The following is an 11,361-nucleotide window of genomic DNA, read 5'->3' on the forward strand; positions in this document are numbered from 1 at the left end:
CTATGCTTGGAAATGTTTCACTATCACCAAAACGACTTCATTCATAATTTTCTTCTTTTCGTCTTGATAACAACTTTATCTGCGTCACTTTGTACTGTGAATGGAGTTTGGAGCGCAGGCTTCAGTGACGTCCTCTGATCGTTAAAATCTGCCAGCACTGAAAATCCTGTCTGTTATAACTTCTTACATGGAGAAAGAACACACAAGTGGTGCTGAACACACCTTTTATTTGCAAGTACTCACTCAATGCCTGAACCAATATAAACTATTTCTAAACACACTCTTTTGTTTGAGGCTTGCTGGATGAATACCTGTCAATACTGTTTACTGCAGAATAATTCACACCTGTAATTTATAGTATATGAGGGTAATGTATTGCAATGTTCATGTCAATTGTATTTCGGGGTTATGCATGGGTGAGTTCTTTCCTTCAACATCAATGGCCCAGATTTAAGTCAAGTGTTTGACATTATTAGGCCAGTTGTTGACTTCAGTCTCAGGCTGGCACCATACTTGATGTTGATTATGCATACTTGTACAGTACATATGATGGCTGCTGTGTCCTTCAACAAATTTACGTGCCAGAATAGCTCTATAGCTCCATTTATTTACAATGAAATCTGAAGTAGCTATTTGAGGTGTTAGAGAGAAGTGTTTCCATCTTAATATTGCCTTTCATATCCAATTGAATCATCCAGATTCACATGAAGCACTCAAGAGCTCGAGTAAGAACTGTGTTTGCTAATGTAGTGATATGCATATTTTAAAGGAATATCTGATTGAAAAATATGAGGACTAAACAGGTTTGATGAGGTTTGAGTGTTCCGTTTGTTACATTGAAGAAAATTATAATACATTACATTTGCCCTAAAATGTTTGCTTATTGTTACTTACAATATGAACGTAGGTTAGTTCCTGGGTAGGTGATGAGATTAGGATTGTCTTTGTTGAGCATTTATGGACCTCTGGGTGGCTTCTCCAAACATTATAAATTAAGCTTCTTACCATTTGTGACATTTTTATAAAACAGACCTTTTAAATGTATTGGTTTATAACAATAAATTCAATGCAAAACTAATTCCCTTACTTACAAAATGCTTGGATTGAAAGAGTAGAAACAGGAAGTCATAGTCAGCTATTATTGAAGTAATTAAGTAAAATGAAGGAACAAGATCTTCATAGTGAGACAGTGATGGATGCTGTACTTTTTAATGTGAAACTGTGTCAGCAGGATATTTGCTGAAGTATAAAAATGACAGCAGGTTATTAGATGCCGGCTCTCTGAGAGTGTAACATGTAATCAGGTTTTCATACTTTCTGGGAAGTATAGTTCACATCTTTTTACATAATGCATATGAGTTTGTGCTATGATATTAGTGCTGCATACATACTGTGACCCAGCCATGCAGTTTAACGTGTATCCTTCATTTTAACTGATATTTAGTCAACAGTAACTACTTCATAACACAATACAAACACGGCTGTGCTCCTGCCCTCCTTTACCCAGGAGGCCTAATTGTAATGTATGCCACTTCAAATGTGAGGCGCCATCTAATCATTCAGACCCCAGCTGAGTAACATCACCGGCAAAAACTGAATGCTTAGTCACAATTGTCTGGCCACAGTCACTATTGTGCCAGCGGCATTCTCTGGAAAAATTATTAGGGCAATTTCGCCTCATTAAGTTGAAAAATCACAGTCACCTAAACACAACAGCACACAATTGCCCTGCCAACACAACGGCAGTAATACAAATGTTATCAAGGGCGACACACCTGCAGTATAATAAGCATGGAAAAATACCATAAAAAGAAGAATAGCCTTTATATCACTATGTAGTATAATACTTTAGCTCTTGTCCATGTTTAACCACAACTGACTCAGCTCTTTAGCGTGCAGGCTTTGTTCGTGTTGAGCTGTTGACATGGACAAAAATGCAACAGCAGGTCATCCCAAATGCCAGTTGGATGCCCAATGCCTGAGGCTCAAACAACTGAAAGTTAATGAATAAAAGTTTGTTAATTGCTGCGATCATCTTAAATTCGTGTCAGAATTATGCCTCGATGTTCCAGCAGAGAATGGAGCATCGTTAACACATTCAATCACAACCACAAAATCCACAACATGTTAAGAATGTTTCCTTGTATCACTTTGATTCACTGTGTAATCAAACGTCATATTATAAATTGCATATTTGTTAGGAAATATTTATTTAAATTAGGTTTTGACTGACTTTTATAGATCGACTATGCCTGGCAGATTTCATTCATTCATTCATTATTTTGCATAATTGCTCTGATGTTATTGTGAAATCTAACTAAAATGCTTTGAAGTATAAATATTAAAATGCTTACGAATCGTTCACATTTCCATTTAATAACCGCCAGTGGTCTGAGTAACGGATTCTTACTTACACCTTACACCTGGATTCACTGTTGGGTCGATTAAAAGTTACTGGCAGTCCAGCAGTGACCTGAATATTAGAAAGACCATCTTATTGCTGGAAGTCACTGCCTCAATCCTCTGTCTGGTTCACATTTCACAGCTAATGTTAATCCTTACTCAACTGTGCATGAGCAAGATAGCGAAACCTTCCCCATTACAGCCGCACCACAAATAGCAACTCTGCACTCACATCCATAAAATGCACACATGCATGTCTAAGGGGGATATATGAGGAAACCGCTTTGTAATTACACTGGCTGTAACTCTGTGATGAAGTGCGCTGAAACTAAAAGTTGTGAATGTGTTTTGACTGAGCGAAGGGTAATTGCAAGTGTTCAGCAAAATTGTTTAAGGATGTTAAATGCCCCCCCTGAACTAATGTGTAATATCAATGCATGTAGCATGTTGTGTACGTGTGGGATCACTCTAAACCCCTGCAGGATAATGTCTGCACTTACTGCATAGCATCCACAGTTTACATTAAAAGGATTTTTAACTTCACTGCTTAGAAAATAACAGGCTCTTAAACCTGAGGTGTGATAACCCTTTAACATATTTAACACAGCGGCGTTACATCACCTTCTTTTTTACGCTTCACTGTTTGTTTTTAGAGCGTGGTCCTCAAATGTAACATCAGTCTCTCGCCAGACAAGAAAATTGATCAGTGATGGGGCATCCATTTCCCATACCTGTTTGTTCTCTCCATACGCTCACATACCTTCCATGAAAAATACATTTGTTTCCCGCTTTTGTTGCCATCCGAGACTGTCGAAGGTCGGGCCGTGAATTTACTGCAGCCGTTTGTCTTGCTTGCTTGGCACAGGCCACTTTGTCAGTGTTAATGTGGTAAGTGTGGAGATGCATCCAGCAGCCTTCTCGGTTTATTAACATTCAAGAGCACAGAGCAAAAAAAAAATATGGTGATTTGAATGAACGCAACATTCATTCAGTTTTCTGCCGATGCAGGAGTGTTGGTGTGGAGATTGAGTTGGATGATTGCCCGAAGACGGACTGGAAGAAGAAAAGAGCATAATTTTCTTGTTTTGAAAGTTGTTAATGCGCCATGGAAACATTGTGCTGATGTGAATATAGCTCTTCTTATGCAAAGGACATAGATTGTAAAAACGCATGTGCATTTTTACCGTTTTTTTTAAACAGACGTGTCAAACAAATACAGGAATTAGGGACTAATGAATATTGGGCTGTTATTAATTTTCCAAAAGGGCCTGATGAAAATTACCTATTTCAAAGACTCAACATTTATCACATTCTGAACCATTTCATCAGCATTCAGGTTTTGTTCTGTATCTGCAAATGTAGTACAAAGAGCCCAGCATCTAAGGACCTAAAAAATTAAGTTATTGTGGATGTTATTGTGTGTAGTTAATAAGCATATCTAAGATGGAACAAAATAAAATATACCTCTGAAGAATAAGAATTTCCACTCTGGCAAGGTATAAATCACATAAAATCCAATTGGAATGCATGAAAATGTGCTTTGCAGAGCTGAACAGGGTAGAATGGGTTGAATCTTAAATGCACCCTGTGGTACAAATGATTGTAATCATAAAAGCTGGTGATGTTTGTCTAAACTGACGTGTTTATGCCGATTCCCGCCCTCCATGCATTGCATTCTCGATAGCTTTAAGCCGGCCTATAATAAGACGAACAAGAGCATATGGAAAAAGAAGGGATAAACACACTTTGCAGTCAAGCTGCAACAGTCAGAGATTGTTTCATAAATGAAGAGCTGCGTTAACTGAATGACGATTGATCATTAATTGTAAAAGTCAGTTTTCTTCTATCAATTTCTGCATATAAACACAGAGAAAATATCTATAATCTGCTTCCCGCATGCTCCCACAATGCTCAGCAATCAATTCCAAGGTTTTCTTATGCAGTTCCTTGCTTTGAAAGGGGAGTGGACCTGTGTTTCAGATAAAAGACACAACAGCTCTGTGGGATTTGATCCTCCGGTAGCTGTCAGACAAACCAACAGTTATTTACAGTATGTTATAGAGGACATGTTGTGCTTTTTGTTATTTTGATGAACGTTGTCAAATTTGCCAAAGTTGAGGCTTAGTCCTGTAGAAATGCATAATCTTACAACCCGGGGTTCAAGTCCTTAAAATGGCCTTGTGTCACCTGGTGTGCACAACAAGGGAGAATAGATATGATGTTAATAGATTTTTCTTTCTTTTTTTGAACAATAAGCATCGCAAGGGTTCATGAACATGAACAATCATGAACATGAGAAAATCTTTCATGGCCGCAGGTCACAGGAGAGGACACAATTGAGTAAAAATGACCAAATCCTGAAGACCAACAAGTGACCACTGTGAAAAAAAAAAGTAAAGTTGTTGAATTGTTGTGACTATTATACTGTATTATGCATATTCATATATATTAATCATGTACTATAATTACATTTTTTTCATATAATATATTGCATGTTATCATTGCACTGTGGCAAACCTCATCAGAAAATCATCAGTCATCATCCGAATTTAGCTCTACTCCATCATTCCTCACTCCTGTTGACTCTAAAGGATTGATGTTTTCCTTTCATTGGAACACATTCTTCATCTGAAAATATGGCAATGCCAATAGTTTATTCTACAGCCTGAAGCTGACATTGTAACTTTATATGTAAGCTGACAACAAAGACGAATAATGCCGGAAACAGCTATCTTAATGTGTCAGACTGGTCTGTGCAAGGAATCTCACCAGCTTCTGCACTTTTGAAGGTTTAGAAACTCCTGGGCAGCCTGTTTGTTTTAAATTATGCAGGCAGTACCTGGTGAGAGTGAGATTATGCAGAGGAGAGTAAACAGACTAGAGGAGAAGGGACCTATTTTCAAAATGTAGTTCATGTTTTATTGTGACAATATGTGCACTTATTATACAAGCTGACCATAAGGCAGATTGTTAAATTTGTCCTGGCCTCTGCGGCTGTGTTAACACTGGACTGCCAAGTAGAAATCCTCCCTCAAGCTCGCAGACTTTTCAGTGACAACACCTGTTTCTGCTATTTTGATATTATATGCCAGGTTACTGAAACATTTACCAAAAGCAGAAAACCTCTGGCTCCACCAGACGAGATGACGAAAGAAAAATAGAGCACCAGAAACTGAGAGCTATTTCTCATTTTGGGAGATTCGTATTCTCGGCTGGCGCTGAAACAAAATATTCATTTTGTCCTTTTGTGAGATTAACAAAGTGACCGTTCTCATAAGCATCTAGTGCGGCAACTAAGCAGGCGCACAGAGAGTCGCTGAGTGCCTGAGGAGGATATTAAGCAGGTTTCCTTATTTGGGAATCATTTATTCATCTGCAGCGTTTCCTCTTGGCTATGTGTTTCTGGTCCATAGATACAGAGCTATAATCACCTGTCCGCAGTCTGCAACGCTGTTAGGATAATTTATTTCCGATGCATCACTCCTGCTCTGGAAATACCTAGCCTGGAATGTTACCATCACACACCAATGATGAATGGCATCGCAAAGGCACCACTTCAGCAATTATAGAGTCACTAATAGCAGCGGGAGTGAAGAATCATTGTCCATTTTCTTTTGTAACTCAAGTTAATTAAAGCACATTTGCTGATTTCTAATTAAAAAGTGAAATATACTCAAGTGGTCCATTAAAGTTTGAATTATTTCATTAATACCAACAGTCACTTAAAGAGCAGAAAAGCCTTTATCTTGTACACAATACTTTATCAAAGAATCACATATAAAAACACACTTTTCTTTCATGATAAAGTGGAGATAGATTTAAGTCTTATTTTCATTCTCCTTTACTTAGATTCCCACATTGTTTGCTCCCACTGACAATTAAAGCTCTCAGCTACTGAGAACAACACCCGAGCAAAAGAAATACACCACACAACACACAGACCCTTAAGATGAAGATTAGAATGCAATACACACAAATTCAAAAATATACTCTCTAATCTTGCACTTGCTTTTGTTCTTTTGTCCAATTACAAAAAAATACACAATTAACTGAATTCACTGGGGAAAATGCTTTAACAAAGTCACAAGTAAGACTGGATTTTGCACCATGACAGCTTTGGATACAGCACTGCAGTGTCCTGTGTGCCATTGATCATCAGAGGAGATCAGAGTCTCCTATTTGTTCATAAATGTGTTCACTTGCCCATGAGGGTGTGGAACATTGTGCCCTGCCGCTGTCCTGAGGGTCATATGTATCGACGTTGACATTAACACGATTCAGGACTTCGCTGTGTCATGTGTGTTCGCAGGTCGTCACCTCAGGAAGGGCCGTCTGGTCCTGAATGACCACTTGAGGGGGGGTGGGGGCGGGGCGAGCGTGCGCCACCGAGTTCTTTTGTAGCTCGACTCCAAAGGATGGGGGAGCGTTCAGCAACTGTCTCCTGTACTGCACAAAGCTGCAGGTCTTTAGAATGATGGCCAGGACGTTCTTTCCTATCAGGATCCCAGAGACCCTGGCGTCCCTGTACAGTATCATGTTCCCCCCGCGGATAAAAAGGGTGATGATGTTGATGGTCACCAGGCTGAGTATGGGGTACAGAAGCATCTTGTGGGGCACGATGTTAATGCCCTGCATGCTGATTTCACTCAAGGACACACAGGGCAGCACCAGCAGCAGGATGTAGCAGTAGAAGAACATCAGTCCCTCCGCCCACAGAGGCAGCCCCTTCTTCTGAGGCTCCCACAGGTTGGCTTGGATGTCCAGTATGTCCAACAAGTCCACCACCACCCAGAAGAGACGGTTGCGGATCTCCTCTCGCTTTTTGAAGGCGCGTACGTATTCCATGTGGTCAATGGCCACCAGAACCACAAATAGCACTGGGATGCAGATGGACAGCAACAACGTCAGCGCCTTCCTGGCCAGAGCATCGAGACTCTTCCTGTCTGCCTTGTAGTTTTGATACACAAAGTAGACCTTGATCTCCAGCACAAAGATGTAGAGGAACCAAAGGATCATGGCATAGCCACGCTTGGCCGTGCGCACCTCGGCCCCCACCCACACTGCCACATAACGCAATATGATAAGGAAGCAGATGTCTCCCACCATCACCATAATGCAGATCCCAATCTTGCGGGGACCGTGGTTCTGCTCCACCAGGTAGGCATCAATCAGCGCCATGCTGCTCATAATCAGAATGGTGGACAGGCACACGTGGGGCTTGTTGGTGGGAGGCGGGGGTACCATCCTTGCCTGGGTGAGAGGGGGAGGGGAGCGAGGCTCTGGGTGTGTGTGTTACTAAACAGAGAGTGCAGAGGGTCCTCAGTTTATCCACTGAGGAGGCAGATCAGATAGTGCTGCTAGACGACGGTGTTCCCCTCCATTGCTTCTGCCTTGGCCAGGGTCCAGGATGCATTAATAGGATTCACACAGACCACTTCAATCAATCTGCGCTCGTGCCCAAGCCACCTGCTGGGTAGACAGTACCCCTCATTTAGTAAATGATGGTTATTAGTAAATGGTCTGTAAACATACACGTTCACTGCTGCAAGGTTCCATAAATCTCCGGATGTGCGTCTGTTTGTTTCACTGGGAATCTGCCATTAAATGCAACAGTACCATTTAATTGATGTAGATGGAGATCACAGAGGAAAAGGCTGCTCCAGTGTGTTTCATTCTGCATTCACTTTGCAACAGCAAGTTAAGCTTCCGAGATAAAACCCAGCTGAATACTCACTTGTGTCCGTCTTTGTACTTTATCCTAATGACTGGCAGTGAGCGATCATCCATGAGGCTGCACAGGGAGATCACAAAGCCCATCTGTAATCCACAGGAGGAGAGAGGAGAAAACGCCAGAGATCCTCGCTTTCCCCACACACACACACACACATAGATCCACCGGTCACGGACAGATTCTGTTTAAGTGAAAAAGAATTCCCAAAATATTGCCGTCATAATCCACTTACTGTTCAGACTGAGTCAGGCTGAGACACAGAACGCTCTCCTTCTCTGCAACTAAGAATAGATGTGATATTCTGCTGAGGGTTTTTTTAACCCAAACTCCAACTAAAAACACCAGGCGGTGAAGTTATTTCTCTGCAGTAAGTCCAGTTTAAAACAAAACCATGTTTTCCTCACCCAAAGTTTTCCTCTTCATCATCCACCGTCCATGAACGGGAGCATGTAACACTGTGTGCGGCGTCTCTGCCTGTGTGTGTATTTAATGCCTCAGCCGGGAAGTTTGTGTGTGTGAAGCTTTTGAACGCAGCGCGTCTGATTGACTGTCCCCCACACACTCTTGCAAGCGTGTGTGCAGGGTTTCAGCTGTCTCTCTCTCCACGGTATGTTGCCACTGTTGCTAAGATCCCCCTCCCCTCCCTGCCCTGCCCGCCCCCAGCCCCCGATGTAAGATCCCGGTCGATGTGCCGTCTCTGTCCCTTCTTGCTCTCTTGTTTTGCCGGGGGAATGCCGGGATCCGCGGTTCCAGTGGATTCCCCTGCCTCCAAGTTAGCGTGGTCTGCCAGGAACCACCGGCACTGTGATGATGCTCCAACGCCGTCTGTCTCTCTGCACCGCTTGTCTCTCTCTGCCCGTCTGTCCCTCTGGCTGTCTGTCCCTCTGCACTCTCAGGGAAGAAGTCAGACACGCTCCTCTGGTGTGTTCACACAGACTCCTGGGATTTGTGTTCTCTCGCTCATTTACCCTCCTCTGCCTTGTTCCTCTACAGCTCAAGTAAAGGCACTTGCTGTGTGGAGGTGACGCTCAGCAGACCACAGCTGCAGAGAGGGAGAGAGAGAGAGAGAGAGAGAGAGAGAGAGACTTTTTCCAGGGGGTGGAGAAAGGCGGAGGGAGGAAAGTCGAGCCAGCCTTTTGCAGCTAAGCTGAATGCACAACTCCCCCCCCCCCCCCCCCCCCCCCTCTATCTCTCTCTCTCTCTCTCTCTCTCTCTCTCTCTCTCTCTCTCTCTCTCTCTCTCTCTCTCTCTCCTTCACACACACTGTGTTTTTTTCCCTCTTTCATCCCTCTTTTCACATTGTGTCTTGAGCTCATTTCCTATTTTCTCACACTGTTTCCCTTTGGCTGGCAGGATGCTCTTGTTTCCCCTCTTTGTGGGTGAAGCCCATTAAGGCGCCTTGCATTTTCTCTCTATCAGGTTCTGGGGTGGGAGGGGGGAAAGTAATCATCTGCCAGGGGAAAAAAGGGGAGAAGAGGACATGCTCTCCAGTCAGGGAAGCAGAAAGCAAGCTTCCTAGCAGGCTGTGTGTCTGCAATCCAGGGAGACACGGGCAGGGAGGGAGGGAGGGAGGGTGTGCAGTGGCTCCTCCTGACAGAGAGCCTTTCTATTGATCTACTGACAGAGCAGTGAATCAGGAGGCTGAGATGAGGCCAGAGACCAAAAGAGATGGAGGGGCGGGGGGGGGGGGGGGGGGGGTAAGGGGATACGAGGCGGTACAGATGTGAGGAGTGAAGGAGAGAGAGCGTGGGGGGGGGGGAAAGACAGTAGGATGTGTGTGAGGTGGGACTAAATGTCAAAGGAATGTTTTCATCCTTTGAAATGCAATAATGCCCCTCACTGGAATATGATATTTATGCAAAACTGTGTAAAGGTGAGAGACGACCGGTACATTTGCTGCCCCACTGACTTAACCTGCTGGGCCAATTAGTGATCATCTCTTCTCAGAGGAACGATACTATGAAGCCGTTAAATGCCCGAGGCAGGAAATGTAATCACTGAAGAGTCTAAGTATTGGTTATCTATGAAATTTAACTGCATCTCCCATCCAGTCGTGTCATGACTGTTAAATATAAAAGCTATATGTCGTGGCGATTTTGGAGATTTGGTCGCTATAACGAATTGATGCGGTTTGGGTATCAGCTGCTGACAAAGCCTGACAGCTGCTATCATGGCTGTTTATGGCTTCTATCATGCTGGTATAAGCATTTGGAGGTTTCATGTATGAAAGATGAGGACAAGTGAAATCACTTTCTCATTGACAGTTTCCTCTGGATTTATCCGCTGCAATTGAGCCGTGACAACCGGACTGATTAATGACATCTCCCCGTTCCAAACTCTAAATACTGTTTTTTTTATTTTGACAGTCGTCATAAAGTACATGGCAGACTCCAAAATAGGGACTAATTTCACACCGGGCACTGTTTGTGAATTCTGTTTGCGGCACGTTTTAGCAGATTGTTAGCCGGAGCTGCCAAGGTGGCCCAGCAGTTAGAAAATCTTTGTATAATGAAAGGTCACAGGTCTGACGGCCATGACAGGCAGGTGGCCCATTACCGGCCACGCGTCCTTGAGCCAAACATTAAACTGCATCATGCTCAATTCCCTCTAAGTCCTTGTGGTTAACAGAGTCGGCAAAATGCCCAAATTGCAAATGTAAATGAGCAGATAGCTTGTTTGCTCCACCAGGGAATACCTTTATAATCTTACAAGTATCACGCTCACCCTAAAATCAGTATGAGCGACTGATTCAGCATCTCTATAACCCCGTTTGCTATTCCTCACGCACGATATCTAGTTATTTATTATTTATGGCCTCATTTACATACTTTTTGTGATAGAGAAAAGGACTCCAAGACTATGTAACCTTACCAATAAAGAGGCAGTTAAGTTAAATGTGGACATTGAATTACATCTGGTGAATATCTTCATTTACACTCGTTTAGCACTTTCCTTTAATTATTGAACACTGTGTTTAGAAGTTGTGAGTGAATAGGAAATCCCAGCCACTTGCTCCTGGAGGTGTCGTGTCTTGGAAGCTGATTTACTCGCAGGTTTAGCACTGTTTACAGTACGTGGGTGTCAGGTGTTCCCCCCGGATTAATGTAATTACACATTATCCTGCTATAGTTCATGCTTTATGAGAAAAAGAGAGCAAATACACCCGTGGACCCTTCCTCTACCGTCTCTGGCCTCTTCCTCGTCCATCAGCTGCAGTTCACCCTCCT

At 42.9% G+C, this 11,361-nt stretch overlaps 1 protein-coding gene across 1 annotated transcript; it reads right to left on the bottom strand.

Annotated features, from left to right (window-relative positions):
* Positions 1 to 6,161: 6,161 nt before the first annotated feature.
* LOC143012365 (transmembrane protein 121) lies at positions 6,162 to 8,745 on the bottom strand. The gene is made up of 2 exons (XM_076165455.1): positions 8,138 to 8,745; positions 6,162 to 7,872 (listed from the first exon to the last, which is right to left on the bottom strand). Exon 2 carries the CDS (start codon positions 7,645 to 7,647, stop codon positions 6,697 to 6,699), a length of 951 nt encoding a protein of 316 aa, XP_076021570.1. The 5' UTR covers positions 7,648 to 7,872; positions 8,138 to 8,745; the 3' UTR covers positions 6,162 to 6,696.
* Positions 8,746 to 11,361: the final 2,616 nt, after the last annotated feature.

The sequence above is a fragment of the Genypterus blacodes genome, unplaced genomic scaffold, assembly GCF_046128005.1.
Source record: "Genypterus blacodes isolate CSIRO-AG114 ecotype Tasmania unplaced genomic scaffold, CSIRO-AGI_Gbla_v1 ptg000012l_1, whole genome shotgun sequence".
NCBI classification, from domain to species: domain Eukaryota; kingdom Metazoa; phylum Chordata; class Actinopteri; order Ophidiiformes; family Ophidiidae; genus Genypterus; species Genypterus blacodes.

What these genes read in the sequence shown, in the direction of transcription:
- LOC143012365 (XM_076165455.1), bottom strand. Translation starts at nt 7,647, where the DNA reads ATGGTACCCCCGCCTCCCACCAACAAGCCCCACGTGTGCCTGTCCACC.